This window comes from Aedes albopictus, chromosome 2, assembly GCF_035046485.1.
Source record: "Aedes albopictus strain Foshan chromosome 2, AalbF5, whole genome shotgun sequence".
Lineage (NCBI taxonomy): Eukaryota > Metazoa > Arthropoda > Insecta > Diptera > Culicidae > Aedes > Aedes albopictus.
Window position 1 is genome coordinate 67,126,885 of NC_085137.1, and position 25,478 is coordinate 67,152,362.

At 38.3% G+C, this 25,478-nt stretch overlaps 1 protein-coding gene across 30 annotated transcripts in view; it reads left to right on the top strand.

The window, feature by feature from the left end:
• The window catches only part of LOC109423877 (electroneutral sodium bicarbonate exchanger 1), a 215,044-nt gene that overhangs the window by 168,328 nt on the left and 21,238 nt on the right, over nt 1-25,478 (top strand). For all 30 annotated transcript variants that reach the window (XR_009997409.1, XM_062849775.1, XM_062849771.1 and 27 more), the window contains 2 exons: nt 12,518-12,758; nt 12,827-13,504. Coding sequence is in view for 29 of the 30 variants with exons in the window: in XM_062849775.1 (XP_062705759.1) it covers nt 12,518-12,758; nt 12,827-13,504 (919 nt within the window). In the remaining variant the exon portion in view is untranslated. The remainder of the gene's footprint in view (nt 1-12,517; nt 12,759-12,826; nt 13,505-25,478) is intronic.

The following is a 25,478-nucleotide window of genomic DNA, read 5'->3' on the forward strand; positions in this document are numbered from 1 at the left end:
AAAGTTCTTCAAGTGTCACTCGATTATCGAGCGACAAAACAATAACCGGAACATTCCCGCCAACAACAGTTCGCAACTGTTTGCACGATAATTGAATTCGAATAATGTGTAGTTTGAATTGTTCAATGGAATTGCAAAAAAAAAAAAAAAACGTTTCGGAATCCGGAGAGGTTGTAAACTTATTCGCTAATCCAATAACCCATTTCCCCCAGCGTACTTGAATAAGCCTTCAACTGAGTCATGTATGTAGGAATACTTGTCCACCATAAAACCATAAAACTTATCATCCCTTTACAATGGGCATGTCATTCAGCGCGATTTGTATTGGGAACGAGGAGAACAGTTACACCCATCTATTAAATAGTATCTAATAAAAAGACGGCAAGCCTATCAGTGACCGTTTGGTTCAAGTGTAAAACAATAAACTTCATCGACTTGAGCCTATGAGATTTACAGCTACTACATCCAGAGGTGGGAAATAACTTGACCTCGTAGTGGCCATAATCGCCTTAGGTTGGGACTTTTTTTTAATAATTTTGTGTCAATGACATATACTGCTGTGATGAGCCCCCTGGTCTTACATGTAGACCAGTACCGATAAGATAATTCGAGTTTTGGATATATATATATATATGACCAGAAACCACGTTTCCCTAGACGGGAATCATGCCTCTCTTTATGCAAAGGCCAATACCCTCGAGACAAATCAACTCTGTTACAGAACGTGATGATTAATGATACTCCAACTGATCTAAGCAGTGTGGGCTCAATCTTTGGCGAATACCTGTATAAACTCATCGAGGTTTTCTTCAAAAATCGATGCAGAGTACCTAATAAGATCATAGGAAACTTTTAGGATTAGAGTTCAGCCCAAGTAACAATATTAATTCAATTTGGTTTTATTTGTTTTTATGAAAGTTTTATCGGAACATTGCATATTCTAGTTGATCTTATCGGAGTTTCAGCTGAGCACAACTATTCTTCGTCAATATGTGGTTTTAAAAACACCTCAAAGAATACTTGAGGTTCAGTTCATAAAACCATAAACACAACAAGAACTGTTGAACTTATTTTCAGTTTTATAAGGTTCTTGTAGTTATCTTCAATCATCCGTTCTTGATCAAGAGTAACTGTTCTCGCATAATAACAGTTTGATACATGAAAAATACAAGAAAAAACTCAAGCATCAGATTTTGATTCTCATCGTTCCATTATTGCTGCCAATCAAGAACACCTACCCTCCGGTTGCAGCATCCCCCGGTTGCAGCATCCGAAATGAGGTGGTTATGGTCATTCAGGACGTCGATTCCCGTGCAATCCGGGTTCCAATCATCGATCTTCAAAATCAACAACTACTTACCTGTTGGAAATGCTGACCGGAGGAATGAGCCACTGCACCGCATCAAGGCCGGTTATCGAAAAAGGTCTGCTTGGTTGGCAACGGTACCAGGCTGATGATTAAATTCATCGGACGAGATTCACAAAATCCACCGCGGTGCGATAATTTATTGTTTGTTTACAATTTGGCGTACATGATTTATGACGTTCTCGGCGGAGTTTGCATAAACCCACATCAAGAACGTTATAAACCTGAGTATTCTTGAGTAATACTTCTTACCCTTGCTTAAGATGAAATAAATTTAAGACGTTCTTGATGGAGGCCAATCAGGCTGCATTGAGAACGTTATAAATCCTAGTATTCTTGAGTTATGCTTTCAGCTCTGGCATGAGTTGAAAGAAATTTAAGACGATTTTATGGTGATGCTGATTAAAACCATCGATGATGGACCGACCGCCGGCCTAGATTTCAATGGAAGCCATGTTGAGAAAACTCATGAGCAATGTTCGCATGACCAAGAATAATATTTTTAAATATTTTATTTGTGCATTATAATGGAAGCGCGTTGCAATTTTTGGAAGTATCTTGCAACATATATACGATGAATTTTGCTTGGCATTTGGCATCCTTGTTACACCACGAAAATATTTCCAATTTGTGTAATAAATTAATCTCGTTTACACTAATGTGTCATTTTCATTGTGATTTTAATTTCAATTTAATTCACCGTGTCGACATAAAAGCTGCATCAGCAACAACACCGACAAATTTATTATCGTTTTATCGTGCACTTGAAGAATTCTACAAGGAGAGAGCAATTCGCCTTAAGGACAACTTGGGAAGTACAACAAGTTTTAAGAGAAATTTAAAAACAACTCTCCAAGAGCATCTTAGGATGGGCCTCTTTGGTCTTATGGCGGGTTTATGGTTGAGTTGATGTCGTTTTGCAGAGCAATTTGGTTTATGCATGGTTTTGAAGAACAGGTGTTGAAGAATACTTCAAAAGCATTATAAAATTAGTTTTGTTACTTGGGAGAGCTCCATTCGGTTCATTTGCAAAATCTAAGTCGGGTTTGTCAATTTATTGTTAGGGCCTGTCCATAAACTACGTAGACTGTGAGGGGGGAGGGGGGCTTCTGGCCGAAGTCTTCGCTCCATTCAAATTTTCATTTTTTTTTTTTGTATGAACAAAAGTCTATGGAAGGGGAGGGGAGAGGTCTGGGATGGCCAAAAATGAGTACGTACTTAATGGACAGCGCCTTATTATCCTTGATGAACGAATTCTTGCTGGATTGCAGAGGATCTCCTCAAAGGATTCCTGACGAAGCAATTGTCACTCGATATTCATGTCGTAAACTTTCGGCGGGTTGATGTAGACATCCTTGATTCGTTCCTGGGTTAGTTTATATTGTATTTTTATTGTGGCTTTCAACCATAGGATCAATTGTTGCCATGTGCCTGAAAAGCGCTTGCGACAATTTCACAAACGATCCTGTAAGAGATCTGATCTGAAGTCATATAAAGTTCTTCCATTGTGGATTCTGAGCTTGATTTAATCTCCACAAGTCTCTGTAGGAGTTCACTACATAGATTACAAGCGATCCACCGTACATTTCACCAGAAATCTGCAAAGGTTTCAGCAGGTTCAACCATCGCAATAGACATGTGTCCGGAATTGCATAGAATTTCGTCACAAAGGTCCGCCATCGATCCTAGAAAGGTCGACCCAAGATGCTATTTTTTTGTGTCGTAGACAAATGTTTCAAAAATATCATCAGAAATCTGAAACAGAATAACTCAATATTTATTAAGCAAAGCAATTAAATTCCTCTAGTAACTTTGCAATGCAAAACTTTTCCAAGACTGTGGCGTTATGAGGCCTCGTTGTTTCCGATTCAGACTTCTCCGGCTTTCCATAAGTAGATTGTTAGAATACAAAATGTGCTTCAATCGCGTGCTTTGAAGAATATGCTAACTAATGACTTGCTTGCGAGATTTCTTTGGGACCTTCTTCTGAGAATCCTTCAGGAATAACTTTTAAGATTCCCCTACAAATTAAACAAAACATGTTCCATCTGGATTGTTTCTTGGGATTTCTCTAGTAACTCTTTCCAGCAATGCCTTAGGGGATGTCTTCAGGAATTTCTTATTCCTCTATGAATTCCGTCCGAAATTCCCTCCAGAAATAAATTTCAATTGTTCTACAGGATTTTCTTTGATTATCTCCGGAATAGTTGGGATTCCTGGAAGAATATCTTCCTTGTTTTCTCCAGAAATTGATTCCAGAAGCACTTTCATAAGCTCTTTACGGATTTCATTCACTTGCGTGCACAGCGCGTTCTCTTTCTCAAACGCAAGAAAGAGCGAGATAAAAGAGGTGGCAAAAAGCCCCCTCTGTCATCTGTTTCTTTATCGTGTTTGTTTACGAGAGTGAGTGAGAAAAAGCTGCGCACGCTAGAGATTTCATTCTGGGTTTCCTGTAAAAATTTCCTTCAGAGTTTTATACTGAGATCTTATCAGGAATTTTCACCAGGATTTCTTCCAAGATTACTCCAGAACTTACAAAAACTTCCTCGCAAGATTAACTCAGGTATTCAGATTCCTCCAGAAATTCCATCCTGGGCTTGCTGGTGAGATTGCTTTAAGAATTTTTTCTGAGGATCTTTTTGGAATATCTTCTATGATTTCTCCACGAAATCTTTCTGAGATTCCTCTAGGAATATCTTTTTGGAGTTTCTTCTGAGATTCAAAAACACGTTCCATCTGGGATTCCTCTATAGGGAATCTCTCCGAGATTTCTCTAGTAGCTCCCTCCAGAGATACCTTCGTGGATGCCTCCAGGAATTCCTCACTCCTCTATGAATTCCTTCCGAAATTCTCTAGAAATTTATTCCATTATTTCTGCAGGAATTCCTTCTTTGATTCTTTCAGGAATACTTTCATGCAGAAATTTGTTCCTTGTTTCCTCCAGATTTTTTTTCCTGTGAAAGGGCTGGTTTTTAAAAAATCTCTTTCTGGGTTTCCTGTAGGAGTTTCCTCCAGGGTTTTCTTCTGAGATCTTACCAGCAATTTTCTCCAGGATTTCTTTCGAGATTACTCCAGTCATTTCTTCAGGAATTCCTTCAAGGATTTATTAATGTATTCATTTCAAAGGTCCACCAGATAATCCATCCGGGGCTTGGTGGTGAGTTTTCTTTTGGAACTTCTTTTGAGAAACCTTTAGGAATTTCCTCTGAGATTCCCCCAGAATATTTTTCTGGGATTCCTCCAGAAACATCTTCCGGGAGTTTCCTCTGATAGTCCAAAATATGTTCCATCTGGCATTCCTCTAGGGGTTCTCTCCGAGAAATCTCTAGTAACTCCTTCCAGAGATACCTTCTGGGATGTCTCTAAGAATTCCTTATTCCTCTATAGATTACTTCCGAAATTCTCTAGAAGTTTATTTCAAGATTTCTACATGAATTCCTTCTTGGGTTCTCCCAAGAATACTTGGGATTTCTACAGGAATGTCTACCTTGTTATCTCCAGAAATTTATTCCAAGAGTGTTTAATAAGTTTCCAAAAATTTATTTATGGTATCCTGTAGGAGTTTCCTCCACGATTTTCTTGTGAGAACCGACCAGGAATTTCCACCAAGGTTTCTTCCGAGATTATTCCAGATGTAAATTCAAGAATTCCTTCCAGTATTCTTTCAGATATTGCTTCCGGGCTGAGGTTCGTCCAGTAGTTTCGTCTGGAATCCTTCCAGGATCTCCTCCTACGATTCATTATGGAGTTGTTTCTGAAATTCCCGCAGATCCAGCTGGAATTTCTATAGAAGATCTCTCTGGAATACTCTCAGACGATCCAAATCTCGCAAGAGTTCCTTATGATACTTCTACAGGAACACCTTGAGGAATCTTTCCAACCAGTCTCCAACAGTTTCTCAAGGAATTCCTGCAGCAGTTTTGTAAGGAATTCTTTTAGAATCCCTTCTGAAATTCCTTTAAAAGTTTTATTTTACATTTTAGCGGAATTGCTTCTGGGAAGGCCAGAAAAAAAATTCTAAAAGTACCTGAATTAGTCTCAGAAAAAAACCCAAAAGAATTTTTGAAGAAATCCCCTGAGAAGTTTTTTAAGAAACCCCCCCCCCCGGGGTCTCCAGTTAGCCTAATGGTTAGGGCTTCGATTCCCGTTCCGGTCGGGAAATTTTTCTCGATTCCCTGGGCATAGTGTATCATTTTCCTTGCCTCACAATATACAAATTCATGCAATGGCAGGCAAAGAAAGCCCTTCAATTAATAACTGTGGAAGTGCTCAAAGAACACTAAGTTGAAGGGAGGCAGGCCAAGTCCCAGTGGGTACGTAGAGCCATAAATAAGAAGAAGAAGAACCTGGAGGAGTCCAAGATAAAACCTCTTCAGGAGCAATTCTGAATGAATCCTGAATAAACCTCTGCTAGAATCACAGTAGGAGCTTCTAGAGATGAAGTTTAGAATTAGCTTCAACTTAAAATACACATAGCTTAAAACTATCCAGCTATAACAACTCCGGGAATACTCTGTAATGTAATCCCAGGAGGGATTCCATTGAAAAATCCATAAATAATATTAAAAATATTATAAATATTATAAATAATTCTGGAGAAACGCTAGAAGGAAATCCTGGAGAAATCTTGGGTGGAATTCATGGAAGAATAACTCCTGGAGGAATCTCTGAAGAAATTACTGGAGAAATTCGGGAAGGAATCTCTGCAGGGATGTCAGAAGGAACTCCTGGAGAAATAACGAAATTAAAAGCATTAGGAGGAATCCTGTTTCAAATTCTCAGAAAAAAACCTCAGGATGAATTCAATAAGGAACTTCTGAAGTAGTCTTAACCAAACCCCTCGAAGAATGAGCTCTCCGAGAAACCCAGAAGGAACTCCTGGAGAATCACATCCCAGAAAGAATTTCCTAGGGGAATCTCAGAAGGTTTTTTTGAAAAAAAAATCCGGAAGATTCCCAGAAGAAAGTCCTGGAGGAATTCCACCAGCAAATTCTAATATAATACACTTCTGAACTCGTGCAAACCCACAACTTGAATTCAATCATGCCACCTGTTGAGAATCAACGAAATGTTTCCCTATGAAGGCACTGCATGCCGCGATTACTAAGATAAGCTTCTTGTGGGATTCCCAGGGAGTTGATGAGATTCTTCTGGGTTTTTTTTTCCTTCTGAAGTTCCTTATGGGCTTTTTCCAGGAGTTTACCCTGAGATTCCTAAAGAGGTTCTGTTGGGGATTCCTTAAAGAGCTCTTGATGGTCAACTTCCAGGAAGTACTCCCAAGCTTGTTCCAGAGAATTATTCTGGGATTTTTTAAGAAACTCCTTCCTAAATTCCGCCAAATCCCTTCCGAAATTTCTGTAGAAGTTGATTCCGAGATTCCTCCAGGAATTTCTTCTAGGATTACCCCAGTAATTTTTCCTGAGAATACTCCGGGAATTTCTTTCGTAGATTTTTTACAAATTTATTTTAGGATAACTCTAGGATTTTATTCTCAGAGCGCTCCATCTAAGACCGTTTCCGGGGTTCCTTAAGAAGTTTCCTCTGGAATTCTTTCTGAGATTCTTAAAAGATTCCTCCAGAAACTCCTTTCGGGATTTATTCAGAAATTTCTTATGGGATTTCAAGGGGTTTTAACCAGGATTCCTCCAGGAGTTCTCTCGAGAATTCCTTCCAAGATTCTTTCCAAAATTCCATTTGCGAGATGCGAGATACCTCTCGGAGTTTTTGCTGGGATTTCTTCAGGAATTGTTTCTAAGATCCTTCCAGGAATCCTACAAGAACTTCTTTCAGTATTCTTCCAACTACTCCGGCATACTTCCAGGAGCTCCTTTCGGGATTCTGTCAATTACAACTTCTGGAACTGCTCTGAAAATTCCGGGAATTTCCTCTGGGATTCTATCAATAATTGCTTCCGGGATTTCTTCACGAACTCCTTTGTGGATTCCTTCGGAAACTTCTTCCCGGATTCCTGTGGGAGTTCTTGTCGGGATTCTTCCGGGAAATTATTAGGGAGTTATTTCAGAAACTGCTTCCAAGAATTATTCAGGAGCTCTTTCAAGGATTATTCTAGGAAATCTTTTTGGTTTCCTCCAAGAGTTCCGTATGGAACTTCTGCAGATCCTGCTGAAATTACATATCTCAGAAATTCATTCTGGAATTCTTTCAGATGTTTCACGCTACATAATGGCCCAGTGATGGAAAACAGTGAGAAATGCAGCTGAGTAGACACAAACGCAATGCTATCCTACTCGTGAACAACAGAAGCCAGAATATATTCGCACTTCCTTCACTCGCGAGCTAACGAAGCTGGTCGCACTCGTGATTGATTCGCGAAGCAGCTCTGAACATTTTACAATTTTGTGAAAAAACGAATTTACACGGCCGACAGATTAACTTTTCAGGAACAATAAAGCACAGAATACTACTATTTGATGGATAACTGCTTGTTTTGCTATTAAAATCGCACTAAAATGCAATGGGGCACGTTCGGTGTAGTACTAGATTTGTAGTAATGAGCTGAATTTTTGTATGGTGAGAAGGTCAATTCTCCGTTTCTGCAAAGAAATGGTGAAAAAAGCTTAGGTATTATGATTCCTTGCCTAATTTGATGCTGTTTGAGCAAAACTTTGGATAACTATGTTGTTTATGTTGCAAGAAATTGAGAAAACAACAACACTGTTGCCCAAAGTTTTGCTCAAACAGCATCAAATTAGGCAAGGAATCATAATACCCACGCTTTTTGCACCATTTCATTGCAGAATCGGAGAATTGACCTTCTCACCATACTAAAATTCAGCTCATTACTACAAATCTAGTACTTCACCTATCTGTCCTATTCCCGCATCTCCACTTGTTCTTCGCTAATAAAAATTCATGAGTGTTTTTGTTTTTGTTTTGCTTCATACTCGTGAAGCAAGCGGGTGCGAATAAACTCACACACGGCTTACTCTCGGCACCGTGTGTAAACCGTTTGTTGCTTTTACACTCGCGAGTTGATTCACGATGAGAGTGTTTCCATCTCTGCATAATATTACTTAAAAAAAAGCAGGTGCTCAGACTCACCAATTTTCTATCATCTGTATTCAAGGCCAAACTGCATCAGCATCTTTTATATATGTACTCTAGCTTCAATGGGGCACGTTTGGTGTAGTACTAGATTTGTAGTAATGAGCTGAATTTTAGTATGGTGAGAAGGTCAATTCTCCGTTTCTGCAATGAAATGGTGCAAAAAGCGTGGGTATTATGGTTCCTTGCCTAATTTGATGCTGTTTGAGCAAAACTTTGGGTAGCTGTGTTGTTTATGTTGCAAGAAATGGAGAAAACAATAACACTGCTGCCCAAACTTTTGCTCAAACAGCATCAAATTAGGCAAGGAACCATAATACCCACGCTTTTTGCACCATTTTATTGCATAAACGGAGAATTAACCTTCTCACCATACTAAAATTCAGCTCATTACTACAAATCTAGTACTTCGCCGATCTGTCCTATTTCTTTGACTCCTTCAAGTAACGAGCTGTTTTCCTCAAAGATTGTCATGCAATGAATACATATCCGATTGTAATTATTATGAAAATGTGATCTAAAGTATAGGGGATTGTGATACATTCTTAAATTTTCAAATCATCATCTAAAATTTGAAACATTTGAATGCAAGCTGATAGGAAGCCATTGTATGATATAGGGTAACCAATATAATTTGGACCCCCATATATTTTGGACCCCCTGGGTCGTATTATCACAACTTACACCGATTTAATGATGAGATGACGGACATTTTTAGAATCATTCGCTAAATAAGATTGCTCTGCACGGGCAGCAATCATTTCCTAACTGGAAATATCCTTATTTACCCTGAAATTATTTTTTACCAATCTCGTCATCCGCGCGAGTGTCGCCTCATGTTTACAAAAAGAGATTGCGGTGCTGAGGAAACTTGCAGATGTAAACAAAAACGTTTATCATTCTAGCGCATTAAATTCGCAAAGTTCGTCTAATCAGCCTTTGTCAATCAAGTAAATGGGATGTGATCCAGCATATTCAAGCGGCAAATTCTTCCAAAATAGTTTCAAACGAGTTTAAACACTGGGTGTCCAAAATATATACTGAACAGGGTCCAAAATATATTGGGGTGTCCAAAACAGTGAAAACTGATGCTTCAAAAATCAGTTATTTTCATCAAATTTTCAGTCAGAAATGACCTTGTGGGTATTTTTAACGGTCAATGGAGGCTTTTACAAACATACCAACATCATCATTACGTGTAAATACCGTCTGAATATGTTTGATTTTCACTTAAATTCAAACTAATGTCCTCTAGGGGTCCAAAATTCAACCGTTACCCTAATTAATTACAAACAAAGCATCGTCCATCGGGGATCTAAGGACTGTTCAATTTATAAAACGGACAACTTTACAAGGCTATAAAAAGAAGACGCGTAGTTCAAATTTAACCACCCTTGCTTCGTTATTCAGTACATCATCTGTCATTATAGTGATCATTTTTGAATCGAATAAAAATAGTTTTATTTTATACAAAATCGGCCATTTGTAAAATAAGGTGAATTTTTCGATTGCTGAAAATAGAAAACCTGTATAAAATTACTGTTCACACATGGTATATCGTTTCAAATACCTGAAAAGTATGTGCCATGCTGCAGCAGCATGAGTAATAAACATTCTGGCAAAATTTAAACTCAATCGGAAAATTAAGTGTTGAGATATTAATGTCTCAAGTAAGATTCGATTTTTTCAATAAAATTCAATGGTAAAGCAAAAAGGGCATGAATATATTAAATAATCAATTTTTTTATGCATCCAGTCGAAAGTGGGAATAATGTGGTTTTAAATGCAGAAAACTGCTTCTTAATAGCATTGCTGGTTTGGTTATTGTGCGCTATTGCAGACACAGTAATCAAAACGGTTTCGTTCTTTGAAGGTTCTTACAAATAACAATGCAACCCAATGCAAATTTTGCATAACAATAATGTTGGAAATGGAAATTTTGCATCCGATTATTATCAAATAAGGTGTATAATAACATAGGACCAACTTTGCTGAAAAAAAAATAATAACAAGATTCGCTAGAGTCGAAAATCTGCATCAATGGACCAAAAAGTATGAAATTTTTTAATATGGCCATCTTTATGGATTAAATTTATGATGAAAAATGCAATTATAAGTAAATTTTTCTTCTGTATCATTCAGAGAGCAATATTCTACTACTCTGGTCGAATTTTTAGCCCAATCCGTGATGTTATTGCAGCACAGGACTTAAATGAACATTTTTTCATAATTTCTATGAAAATAGGGCAACTTACTATATCAAGCCGGAGACTGCTTGGTGCATCATTACTGACCAACTATTAAGCTTTACCTTTAGTAGAATAGTATAAGATTCCAATACATTGAAAACTTCATGAAAATGTGCATATTAAGTATGTGGAAAGTTATGGTGAATTTTGAGAAATGGGTTTTTATTGATGTTTTACGAAAACCGCTTCAGTTACACAATAAAGAACATTTTACTTAATGTTATATTTTTCCAACATTTGAGATTAGTTATAGATAGTTATGCAAAAAAACTGATAATAATTTTATTGAAAAATAAAAAAAATATCGCACAAGCAAGTTGTCCGTTTTATAAATTGAACAGTCCTTACCAGTTCTATTTTGATAAAATTTCAATTGCACATAGGTAACGTCATTCAAATTCAACACCTTTTTTCCATCATCAAAACCCCATTTCATCCCATTGCCGGTCGTTACCTTAACATCCAAACACACGTGCATCGGAAAGTTGCAAATCAAAAATTCCATCAATCCCATACTTCTTCCTGATTGAACATAACGTACATCCGTGTGTAGACGTAGCAATCCTATTCGTAGGAATCTACCAATGCTCGCATAAATCTTCTCTATACAATGTGAATCGCTCGAAAATGGACCCGATAGTTGTGTATGCATATCTTTATAGCAATAGGGCACCCAGTAATTACGAATGGTGTAATGGAAAGATTTACTCAAGTTATAACTCAGAGAAAACGTTAGGATTTGCCTACAGTGAAACCAAATGAAAATAACCATTCGTGATTAGTGGATAACCCCCAACCTTTAACTTTTGCTTTTACATCTCATATGCCTTTCTAGACGTGCCGTGAATACGCTCCTTTTCAGTAGATACATGCTATGTATAGTGTATTGTATTCTATAGTTAGTTACGAGAATCATCCTATCAATCATCCTGTACACACGCACCATCCCTAGCTTTAGGTAATTAATTTTTAAATGGATTCAATACAGCATGCAAGTAATCCCGGCGACGGAAATCACCAGGCAAAGAGAATATCCAGAGCCCATACGAATTTTAATTACGGGATTTAGTCATTCGGAAATCGTTAGGTACATACACATATGTACATTGATTTGATGGACAAGTTGCCAGGGGGCGCTCCATGTCTGTGAAAGCTTCCAACAGCTAATCGAATCACGTTCGAGCATTCATGCAACAGATTAGGGCTGGCTTGTGCCCTTCACTTCAGTGAATCCATATAAGATTCAGGATTGTCTTCCAGCTACATAGGCTGGCTTTTAACTCTATCCAACATGCAACTCCAATGAAAGGGCATTCAATGGATAGTTTTCATCGGTTGATTGGGAACTATTGTCCGCTTGTCCTTGTCCTTGAATACACTTACAACTCTATGTATAATTCTGCTTGTATGCGTTCAGATCAATCAAAACCAACGCAATAATCAAACGTTACCATGCAATACTAACATACTGTTCGTCGCAAAAGAACATTTGTTTCCAGGACATTCCAGGACAGCTATGTGGATTGTGTCATGTTGATTTCATGTATTGAATTCTTCACATTATACAAAAAACGCTTTGCATGTTTAAACCATCATTTTCCTTTCCTCCTCTAGGTATTCTTGCGCATTTACACACAAACCTCAGGGATTTCCCAGCACACACCTAAGTAGAACAATAGCTATGTAGTCCTAGCCTGGTTTCCCCCACTAATTCACTGCTTCCCCTCGGAATACAGAACGTTCGAACAACACTCCCGTTGTCGAATGCTTGGGCCAAGCCCACCCAAAACCCTACCATCAACCCAACCAACTAACAGTACCTATCGCCTAATTGCAGGGGAAAATCTTATTCAAAGCCCCAGTAGCATCTCGATGGCCCGCAACACCAGCTCCGGCGAGCTGCAGAACGGTGAACACAAGTCCAACACGAACTTCATGCGGAAGATTCCACCGGGCGCCGAAGCCAGCAACATCCTGGTCGGCGAGGTGGACTTCCTGGACAAGACGCTCGCTGCATTCCTGCGGTTGAACAACGCATCCGTGATGGGTGATCTGACTGAAGTCCCCGTGCCAACTAGGTATGGATCATGCGAAAGTATTCTCTGTCGTCAACTTCTAACTATTCCCGCTATTTCCCCCCACCCAGATTTATCTTCATTCTGCTGGGTCCCCCGGGTAGCCACGGTAGCTTCCACGAGATCGGCCGTGCCATGGCCACCCTCATGTCGGACGAGATCTTCCACGAAGTGGCGTATCGTGCCAAAAAGCGCGAACACCTTCTGGCCGGTGTGGACGAGTTCCTAGACGCCGTCACCGTATTACCGCCGGGCGAGTGGGATCCCTCGATTCGGATAGAACCGCCGGCTGCCATTCCATCGCAGGAGGTCCGCAAACGACCCCCGGAAAAGAATCCGAAAGAGGAAATCGACGAAGAGGAGGAAGAACAACGCCAACGCGAGGAATCCGGTTTGTCGCGAACGGGTCGTCTGTTTGGAGGGCTGATCAACGATTTGAAGCGGAAGAAGCCGTTCTATCTGTCCGACTTCCGGGATGGATTGTCGCTGCAGTGCGTGGCCTCGTGGATCTTCCTGTACTTTGCCTGTCTTTCGCCAATCATTACGTTCGGAGGGCTGCTGGGTTCGGCCACAGGGAACAATATTGCCGCAATGGAATCGTTGGTTTCCGGATTTGTGTGCGGTATCGGGTACGGATTCTTCTCCGGACAACCGTTGACCATTCTGGGTTCTACCGGGCCGGTGCTGGTGTTCGAAACGATCGTATACGATTTTTGTATGCGAGTCGGATGGGATTATTTGACGTTCAGGTAAGTGGTTTCAGAGCACTTGTATTCTGATGTAAAGTTATTTTTTAAAGTGATTTTAAACTGAGTACAAAAATACAATACAAAAATTGCATAAGTTCACACAAAAAGTGTCTCATAGGGGAGAAGGGGGTTGAAATCGGTCATTTTTTGCTTAACTTCTAGGGGTAATTCTAGAAATTCAACTTGAAATTCGCCCAGAGTTGCTTTAATGTATTCTTCAAAGGATTTCAACAGGAATTTCCTCTGGGTTTCTCTCGGAAAAACTTCCAAGGATTTCTCCAAAAAATCCCCCAGAGAATCTTCCAAATATTCCTCCAAGTATTCCTTCAAGAATTTCTCCACGAAATCTTCGAAGTAATTTATCAGAAATTCATTCAAGGATTTCTCTAGAAATCCTTCCAAGTAATTCTCAAATAATTTCTCCAGAGATTCCTCCAGGAATTTCCCAGGGATTCCTCCAGGAACTTCTCCAGGGGTTCTTTCAGGAATTCCTTTAGGGATTCGTCTAGAAATTCCTCACGAGATTCATCCAAAAATTTCTTCCAGCAATCCCTCCAGCAATTCCTCCAGGAATTCCACCAGTAATTGCTCCAAAGATTCCATGGAAAAACATGGATAAATTCCTGGAGGTATTCCAGGAATTTATCCATGTTTTTTCCTAAAATTCCTCCTGGGAATCTTCGAAATCATGAACCAGAAATTCATCCAAGGATTTCCCCAGGAATTCTTCCCAGGAATTCTTAAATAATTCCTCCAGGGATTCCACAGAAAATTCTCTAGGAATTTCTCAAGAGATTCCACCAGGAATCCTCCAGAAATTCCTCCAGGAATTCCCCCAGGAATTTCTACTTTGTTTCTTCTATGAATTCCGACAGGGATTCCTCCAGAAATGTTTTTTTCCAGTGATTCCTCCAGGAATTTACCCAGGGGTTTTTCCAAGAATTCGAAGTCATTTACCCGAAATCCATCCAAGAATTTCTTCAGGAATTCTTCCAAGGAATTCTCAATTGATTCCTCCAGGGATTCCTCGAGAAATTCCTCCAGAGATAACTCCAAGAATTTGTCAAGGGATTCCACCAGGAACTTCTCGAGGAATTCCTCCAAAAATTCCTACAGGAATTCCTCTAGATATTCTTCACGGAATTTCTCCAAAAATTCCTCCATGAATTGCTCCATTGTATCCTCTAGGAATTTATTCAGTATTTCCTCCTGGAATTCGTCCTGGGATTTCTCCAGGAGTTTCACCAGGGATACCTCCAAGGGCTATTCCAGGGGTTCATGTAAGAGTTCCACCAGGGATTTCTCCACTCATTCCTTCAAGTATTTCATCAGAAATCCTTTCAGGGATTTCTCCTGGAATCCCTCTAGAGATTCCTTCAAGGACTTCTCCAGAAAATCTTCCAGAGATTTCTCCAGGAATTCCTTCAGGGAATCCCCCAGAAATTCCTCCATTGACTTCTCTAGGAATTCCTCCAAAATGCTTCCAGAGATTCCTCCAGAGATTCATGCAATAATTCCTCCAGGGATTCCACCAGAACTTCCACCAGTGATCCCAGGGAATTTCCAGAAATCCCTGAAGGGATTTTTCCAGCAATTCCACCAGGTATTTCTCCAGAAATTCCTCCATGGTTTCGTACAGGAATTTATCCAAAAATTCCTCAGAAGATTCCTCCAGGGATTCCTCCAAAGATTACTCCATTGTTTTCTTCAGAAATTCTCCAGGAATTCCTCCAGAATTTTTTCCAGGAACTTATCCAGGGTTTCCTCCAAGAATTCGTCCGGGGAATCCGGGGAAATTTCACCAGGGACTCCTCTAAGGGTTATTTCAGGTATTCCCTTAGGAATTCGTCCAGAGTTGCCTTCATGTACTTCTCCAGGAATTCGTCCGGAGATTTCTCCAGGACTTTCACCAGGGATTCCTATAAGGTTTTTTCCAAAAATTTCTTAAGGAATTCGCCCAGATTTGCCTTAATATATTACTCCAATGATTCCTCCAGGAATTCCTGCTGGGTTTCTCTCGAAAAAACGATAAAAAAAAAAGATTCCTCCATAAAATCCTCCAGAGAATATTCCAAGGAATCCTTCATAAATTTCTTCCATTATTCCTCGAATTAACTTCCAAAATAATTAACCAGAAAACCCAGGAGTCCTCCAGGAATTATTTCAGGGACTCTTCCAACAAATCCTCCTAGGTTTCCTTCAGGAATTTCTTCATCGATTCATTCAGGAATTCCTCCAGCGGCTTTTCCGGGTATTCCTCCAGGAATTTCTTCATGGATTTCTTCGAGAATTATTTTGAGATTCTTGTAGCAATAGCTCTGGGATTTCTAAAGATATTCCTCTGAGATTTTAAAAGAAACTCCTCTAATAAAAGTGCCTGGAAGAAACCCAACCAGAATTTTCTCAGGATTTCTTGAAATTTTTTTTGAAGCAATTTGGGAGCAATCCTCAAAAATCATCTGTAGAAAATCTGGGATAATTCTGTAGAAAATTCTGCAACTCTGCAGAATCCTTGGGGAGTTTTTAGAAAAAAAATCCAGAGGATATCCCTTAACCCTCGAGCGATCGCGCTGTTGTATTTTGTACAACACGTTGAAAAATCTCGCTTTTTGTACTCAGCATTAGCGTGGTGCTGACGGTGGTGGCCAACCGCGCGAGTTACGGAAGGGTAAAACGTATAAGGACAAATGCGAGGGATCCTATGGAGTTCGCTGAAGAAGGCATAGAGAAAACTTTGGGAGAATTCTTGGGAAAAAAAAAACATCGGAAGATTTTCTTGTTAATTCTAGACAGAATTACAAAATCACCCTTTAAATAATTGCTGGAAGAATCCTTAGACGAATTCCTGCAGAAGTCGTTTCAAGATTAAAAGCTCAACAAATCTTAGACCAATCCTTGGAAGAATTCCTGGAGATATTTTTCATAAGAATATCTGCAAAAACTTCAGGTAGAATATCCTCAAAACTTCTTCGAAATGTTTGTAGAGCAGTTCTTAAAAAAATCATGGAAATCTGGAGAAATCCTTGAAAGAATTACTGAAAGAATCCTTGAGAGAAATCTGCAGAAATTTTTAGAATAATACTTGGAGAGATCGAAGTATTTCTTCGGGGATTTTTCACCACCGTCTCAAAATCTTAATGTGAGTTCCTGGAAAAGTTTTTGAAAGAACTCCTTGGGGAGTTACTAGAAAAATTCCTGGAGATATCCGTGGAAGCGTTTCTGGATAAATTCTAGGAATTCTAAGGAGTTCTTTGAAGAATGCCAAGGGAAAACCTTAGAAGAATTCTTGGAAAAGTCCTTTGGAAAATTTTCTTGATGATTTCTGGACAGAATCAAAGCTCCCTTTAAAGAACTGCTAGAAGAATCGTTACAAGAGTTCCTGCAGGAGTCGTTTGAAGAATTCTTAAATGAATCTTAAATATATTTGTAACGAACGCGAATCAATCAATTTGCATTTCAAACTCAAGTTGTCATTTTCCTTAAGTTATACAGCGCACCGCATGGCATATTGTTAGTTGCAATATGCGCATAGTTGATAATTCTCTGCTACCCAAGACAATTACGTCATAAACTAATCTTCTACGAAGGACCAAGAAAGAGACCCATAAATTGTAATGAAAATAGTGACGCACCGATAGTGGCGGCGATAACAAAGTAGAGATAATAAGAAAGGGACCCAAAAGATAATGAGTCAAATCAGGTAGAATGTATTGTACATTCATTCATATATATAAGGCTTAGCATTAGTAATAAAGTTAGTTCTAGACCACAGTTCTACAGTGTATGTTTTCTACATCCGAAAACCGTAAAGCTCCGGTGTCACATTTTGGTGAACTACCAGAGAGGAAAGTACTCGCGACGTTGTGTTGAAATTGTGCAGTGATACCGGCGCGCGGAGATCAACTAGAATAAGTGGAAAGGACTCCGACAATATAAAAAGTTGTCGTAATAAATAGCTACAGTGATTGATTTTGTAACGTGGTTTACTGTCGCCAGGAGTGCAGTCTGAGTGTTGTGCATTGTCACAAAATTTAACTGTTACAAATCTTGAGCCAATAGTGGCAAACATTCGAAAGTTGTGAATAGATATTCACGAATCGTGTCTAAAATACCTTGTGTGTTGAATATTAAAACCCAGAGTGGTAATTCAAGTGAAACTAGGACATTGGACATTTTTGAAAATAGTGAAACTGCAGTGTGTGAATTAACAAAAAGGTTTGGAAATACCTTTAGAAGCTGTCATCAGAAGTGAACGCGCAGATCCGGCAAAAGGAAGCAAGGAAGCAAAGTAGCAGCAAACAACCAGGTGAGAGTAAAGTGAACATTTGCGATGGCAAAATCAAAAGCTATGTTCCAATTCGTGGAAAATAAGAACGGAAACTGCCGTTTATGCAAGGAAGCTGACACCAAGGATAATATGGTGTCTTGTGACGATTGTGATAGGTGGTTCCACCTTAGTTGTGTGCACCTTAAGCATACGCCGTCACAAGAAGAGCGATTCCTTTGCGCCAAATGCGAATATCTGGAAATCGAACGAGCGACATTATTGGACGTAAAAGTGAAGTTTGATTTAGCGAACCAGCTAAATGAATCGCTGAAAATTCAACAAGATGTGGCAAACAGACGTCAGTCTGAAGGTTCTTTAAATGCGACGAGGCAAGCATTAATCAAGCTTCCAAAATTTAGTGGAGAGGCTCGTGAATGGCCGAAATTCAAAAGCATTTTTAAGGACACATCTGCCGAAGGTAGATTTACCAATCTCGAAAATTTATCAAGATTGGAAGAAGCTCTGTATGGCCAAGCTGCCAAGAGCGTGTCAAATTTGATGATAGGGGCTGCTAATGTTCCTAGAATAATGCAACGGCTTGAAGAAATTTATGGGAGACCGGAGGCTATTTATCAGCAATTATTGAACGAGCTGATAAAAACATTGAATCAACCCAAACTCCATACTATCGATATTGCTAACGCATTGGACGATTTGGTTGTGACAATGGAAACATTGGCCAAGCCAGAATTCCTTCATGATTATCGGTTAATTACTGACATAGTATCAAAGCTACCATTTAGTATGCAGATAACATGGACAGAAGCGCTTCAAAGAAATGTCAGTCAGCCAACTCTCCATGATTTGAATAAGTGGCTGCAAACTCACGCAACGACATTACGGAGATTAGCACCACCTACAAGAAAGGAACAAAAGCCCAGAATCAATATTCATAACAATCCTTCAAAAATGCAGTGCAACATTTGTAAGCATGAGCATCAAACGTTCAAGTGCAACATATTGAAAAACCTCAATGTTGAGCAAAGGCAACAACGAATTCAACAATTGAAACTGTGTTTTTCTTGCCTGAACAAAGGACACGGTAGTAAGTTTTGCAGAAGCAAGCGAGAATGCAAAATAGACGGTTGCAAAGGAATGCACAATCGTTTATTGCATAAAGCAGCCGTCGAGAAACCCAAGGAAAATCAAAATCTGGAGAAGGACAAAACTAACAATAATCATCATGGAAGTCGAAAATCAACGGTATATTATCAAATAGTACCAGTAACGTTGCAGAATGGAAACCTCTCTTTGGAAACATTCGCTTTCCTTGATCCCGGCTCGTCATTAAGCCTTTTGGATCAATCGGTAGCGGATAAACTTGGGCTCCATGGACGGTCAGAACCACTGGAATTAACCTGGACGCAGAACGTTTCAAAGGAATCACCTAGCCGAAGAGTACAGCTGTGGATACGCGGACATGGAGGAAAAACTTATTCAATGAAGGATGTCAGGACCATCGAGGACATTGAACTTCCAACGCAAACATTGGATATTAAACACATGAAGAAGGAGTTCACTTATTTAGCTGATGTTCCAGTTCAGGGATACGTCAACGCCAAGCCCACGATTTTAATTGGTATGGAGCACGCTCATTTGTTGTTGACGACCGACAGAAGGATAAGTGACGAGAACTCGCCGATGGCAGCGCGTACCAAACTAGGATGGTTGATTTTCGGTAAGGTATATAGAGGTGAGCCTTCATATTCTTTTTGCATTAGAGAGCATGAAAGTACAGATTTAAGAGCAATTTTTGAAAATTATTGTTCTACTGAAAACTTTGGAGTCAACGTCGTTAATAAATTACCAAAATCAGCAGAAGTAGAAAGAGCTGAATCAATTATTAAAAATACAATTAAATATGAAAACGGACATTACTCAATAGGATTATTGTGGAAAACTGAAAGCATGAGTTTCCCTCCAAGTTTTAATAATGCTTTCAAACGTTTGGAAATACTGGAGAAGACATTAGCTAGGAAACCAGAGCTAAGAAAATGGGCAATTGAGTCATTTGAAGGATTTGTTAAAAAGGGTTATGCCCGTAAGCTTAGCCCACGTGAGCTACTACAGGAACATCCAAACACCTATTATTTGCCTCATTTTATTGTGACAAATAAAAACAAAGTCCCACCTAAATCAAGAATTGTTTTTGATGCAGCTGCAGCAGTAGAAGGAGTATCTTTTAACTCAGCACTGCTTTCCGGTCCTGACACAGTAAAATCTTTGTTCGGTGTTTTGCTAAGATTCAGAGAGTTCAAAATCGCTGTTACAGGGGATATACAAGAAATGTTTCAGCAAATAAAAATTGTTATGGAAGATCAGCCTGCACAAAGATACCTTTGGAGACAATGTGAGGCCGATAGGGATCCGAGCGTATATGTGATGGAATCAATGATTTTTGGATCAACGTGTTCTCCTGCTTGTGCTCAAGCAGTGAAAAATTATAATGCACAGCTTTTTAAGGATGATTTTCCAAAGGCTTCTGAGGCTTCTGAAAATAACTTTTATGTTGATGATTATTTGGATAGCTTTGATGAAATTAAAGAAGCATCTGAAGTTGTTCAGGGTGTTATAAATATTCAACAGTATGCTGGATTTCATCTAAGAAATTTTATTACAAATTCGCAACAGCTTGCCAACGTTATTCCTTCAGAAAGACTTCATGTTTCAGAAATAAAATGGTTCGAGAATAAAGAAATACCAACTGATAAAGTATTGGGTATCTATTGGAATACAACAACTGATTTGATCGAATTTCAATTAAAACTTGATCGATTGGAATTCACAAGGTTGATTACAAAGAGAGAAACTCTCTCGTTTGTAATGAGTATTTACGATCCCTTAGGGTTAATTTCGAACTTCACAATTCATGGTAGAATTCTTTTACAAAAATGGCATAAAGAATCTTCTGATTGGGATAGCCAGTTACCAGATAGTTTATCAAATTTTTGGAACTCTTGGATAGATATGCTTAAACTTGTCACCCATTTTAAGATTCCAAGATGTATGACCTTGAAAAATGCATTGTTTTATGAGTTGCATATGTTCGGAGATGCTTCGGAAAATGCTTTTGCTGCCGTTGTGTATCTGAGAAGTGTTACTGCAAATGGCACTGATGTGAATATAGTATCAGCAAAGGCAAGAGTTTCACCGAATAAAATGTTATCCATACCACGTTTAGAGTTGCAAGCAGCAATATTAGGGATAAGATTGTTGAATACCGTAAAGAAAGAATTAAGATTTTCGATTTCAAAATGCGTCATGTGGTCAGACAGTCAAACTGTCCTAGCCTGGATTAATAGTCAGCATAGGCGGTATAAGCAATTCGTAGCTCATCGAGTTGCTGAAATCTTAGAAACAACTTCAATGGATCAATGGAGATATATAAAATCATCATTAAACCCTGCTGATGAAGGTACAAAAATTAAAAAGGGAGCATCATTATGGCTCAATGGACCATCGTTTTTAAGAAAATCAGAAAGTTATTGGCCAAACTGGACAGTAAGTATGGAAACTGATGAAGAGCTGAGAAACTATGTAAACATTCATCAAAGAATACATCCTTACTCTTTTATTCAGGACGATTATTTTTCGGACTGGTGGCGTTTGGTTAAGCGAACTCTAATAATAAAAAAGTTTACCGATTGGATTAAAAATAAAACAGATTTTGATCGTAGCACTAATTATGATGATGTAAAATGGGTTGAAAACGCGATATTCAAAAAAGCTCAATGGGATTGTTTCGCAGAGGAAGTAACATTACTGAAAGAAGGTAAAGAAATTGAAAAATCCAGCAACTTACGAAAATTGAGTCCAATGCTTGATAATCATGGAGTACTCAGAGCAAGAGGAAGATTGGAACACGCAAGAAGCATACCCGAATCAGCAAGAAAGCCAATTATATTACCATATGAACATAATATTTCTTTTTTAATTGTAAAGACATATCATGAACGGTATTTGCATCAGAATGACAATGTCGTGATTGCAGCTATTCTTCAAAAGTTTTGGATTATTAAACAAAGGTCACTTTTGAAAAAGGTCAAGAAATATTGCCAAGAATGCATTATTGTTAACGCAAAACCAGTACCACCCATGATGGCACCCTTACCAGATTATCGGACCGAATCTTTCTTGTATCCATTTACGCATACTGGAGTGGATTACTTTGGTCCATTTGAAGTTGCAGTAAAACGATCAAGAGAAAAACGTTGGGGTGTGATTTTTACATGTATGTCTAGTAGAGCAGTTCACATCGAAATGGCTGAGAAATTAGATACAGATTCTTTTATTGTCTGTTTGCGTAATTTTCAAAACAGAAGAGGAAAAATTAAGCACCTTTACAGCGATAATGGCACCAACTTTGTTGGAGCTGACAATGAATTAAAAGAACTAATTGTGAATATTGATAAAAGAATGAGAAACGGTGATGCGGCAGCATTAGCCTTAAAATGGACATTCAATCCTCCCGCGGCATCCCATTTCGGCGGAGTATGGGAGAGGCTTATTAAAATCATAAAGTTATCGCTATATAAAATGCTGAAGCAGTATGGTAGTCGTTTACCACGACCAGCAATTTTAAGATCTGCTCTGATCCAAGTAGAATTTATTCTAAACTCTCGTCCATTAACACACATACCAGTAGAAGATATCGACGACGAAATAATGACACCATTTCATATTCTAATTGGTCGTGCTGGAGAATATGTACCACCTTATGATCCAACTGCAATTCACTTAGAAAAACATCATTGGAAAAAGGTTCAAAACTATGGGAAATATTTTTGGGATCGGTGGACGAAAGAGTACCTTCCATTATTGTTGAAACGAAATAAATGGACTAATCAAATTGAACCTATTAAAGTTGACGATATTGTTGTAATAACTGATGATAAGGCACCTCCTGGAACATGGCTGAAAGGTCGAGTAATCAGTGTTAGAATGGCTAAAGATGGACAAGTAAGATCTGCTGAAATTAAAACATCTAAAGGTATTTATGAAAGACCAGCCGTCAAAGTGGCAGTTTTAGATGTTCGGAAAATTCAAAAGCCAAAGCCATCTTTAGAAACAAATGATGATTTATTTCAACAAACTCAAAACTTTCAAGGAAGTCATGACACAATTCCACTTTCAGAACCGAAGAAACTAGATTCACCAGATTTAATCCCGAATCAAGATGATCATGAGGAAATGTGTATCCAAAATTCAACACAAATGTCTAGTCCTAAGTAAAAAGACAATATTAATATCATTTCATATAATAAGTAATAAATCGCTTATCGACAATTATTATTGTAAATCTAGTAGATTTACGGGGTCCGGAATGTAACGAACGCGAATCAATCAATTTGCATTTCAAACTCAAGTTGTCATTTTCCTTAAGTTATACAGCGCACCGCATGGCATATTGTTAGTTGCAATATGCGCATAGTTGATAATTCTCTGCTACCCAAGACAATTACGTCATAAACTAATCTTCTACGAAGGACCAAGAAAGAGACCCATAAATTGTAATGAAAATAGTGACGCACCGATAGTGGCGGCGATAACAAAGTAGAGATAATAAGAAAGGGACCCAAAAGATAATGAGTCAAATCAGGTAGAATGTATTGTACATTCATTCATATATATAAGGCTTAGCATTAGTAATAAAGTTAGTTCTAGACCACAGTTCTACAGTGTATGTTTTCTACATCCGAAAACCGTAAAGCTCCGGTGTCACAATATTCTTAGAATAATTCCCGATGATATAAAAAAAATTGAGGCAGCATTTCCTCAGAATTTCTTGAAAATATTTGTTAAACAATCCTTAAAATAGTCATCTAAAAATCTGGAGAAATCGTTGAAATGATTCCTGGACGAATCCTTGGGAGAATTCTAGAGATTCTTCTAATCCTTGAATTAACTTTCCGATAATTACGCGGTCGACTACCTCCGCCAACATTTGTGCACAACAAACGAATAATTCCTGAAGAAATGTTTCAAACAATGTCGAAAAAATTTTAAGATGAGTTCTTAAAGAAGTTTTTGGAAGAATACCTTGGGGTTAGAAGTTCCCTCAATTCCTGGACAAATCCGTAGTAGTAGTTCTACGGAGAATTCTTAAATTCTTGAAAGAGCTCCCGGAAGATTCTTTGCAAGTATTAATGTAGCGATTTTTGAGAAAAAGTCCGGAGACTTTCTCGTGGAATTCTCAAAGGGTTTTAAAAAGTACTATTGAAGGAATTCCGAGAAGAATTCTTAAAAGAATTCCTTAATTTTTACAAAAGCATTTCCAACAGCCATCTTTGGTGGAATCCCTGGTAAAGTTCTTGAAAAAATTTTTGGGAGAAATTATTAGAGTAACCCCTAGGAATCCTTAGAATAACACCAGACGAACCATACAAAAAATCTCTAAATTATCTCTTGGATTATTCTTGGAAGAGTCAAAAGGAAAGTTCGTGAAAGATGTTAGAACAAAATATCCTGGGTTATTCTTGAAAAAGCTCCTCTGCATTCTAAGAGGTTTTTTTAAATGAATTATCCACTTTCAAAAGAAGTATTTTCAGCATGAATTTGGATAATTCCTTCAAGAAACATCTTTGATATAATAACTGGAGGAAGAGATCCTGAAAAAGTCTTGGAAAAACTCCTGGAGAAATCCAAGGAAAAATCTTTGGAGTTATCTCTTAGTTTCTGGAGAAATCCGTGGAAGTATTCCTTCACAAATCTTATGAAGAATTCCTGGAAGAATCCTTGGCAGAATATCATGAAGAATTGTTGGAACAATCCTGAGAGAAACCTTGTAAGAAGAATTCCTGGAAGAGATCTAAAAATAACTCTTACAAGAGTCATTATTTGAATTTCTTGGGGAATCCTAGGGAAAATTCCTGAACATTCTGCAAAAAAAAATCATGAAAGCAATAATAAATAAGTTTCTCCAAAAAATCCTGTGAAGAATTCTTCCATATAGCCTTGAAGGAAATCCTGAAAGAAACCATGAAAGAGTTCCAGGAAGGAATATTGGAATAATTTCCAAAGAGCAGTATCCTTGGAGGCACTTTGGGATGAATCCATTGAAGATTTTATGGAATGGTCGTTAGAAGAATTCTCGGACGACCTTTTTTGATAATAGCCCAAGTAATTCTTTCGAAATTTTTCGGAGGAATTTTTGGAAGACTTTTGGGAAAATCCTAGAAAGATTTCAGGAGAAGGCCTTTAACATTTCATGGAGGAATGCTTGAAAGAATTTGTGGGAAATTATCCTCCAGTGAAAATTACTTGAGGAATCCTTGGAAGAACTTTTGGGACTATTTCAGGAAAAGTCAATGAAATTTTCTGAAAAAAAATACACAATACTCTAGCAGAGGCATTTCTAAAAGATTTTCTAAAGAAATCTTCGGGAAAATTCTCGAAGATATTCCTTTAAAAATTCCTAAAATAATCTTCAAAGTATCTTCATAACGAAAGCTTGGAAAAAAAATCCACAAAGGAAATGTCGGAGAAAATCATGTTGTGCATGTTGAATATTTGAAAAGTCCTACGTGATTCGGGGACTTGCTGAGAATATGTGGGAATCAATAGGAGAAATTATATTTTGAAGTTACTAAATGAATTACGGCAAGATTTGCTGAGTTCCCATGTGAATTCTACAGAAAATCTCTGAAT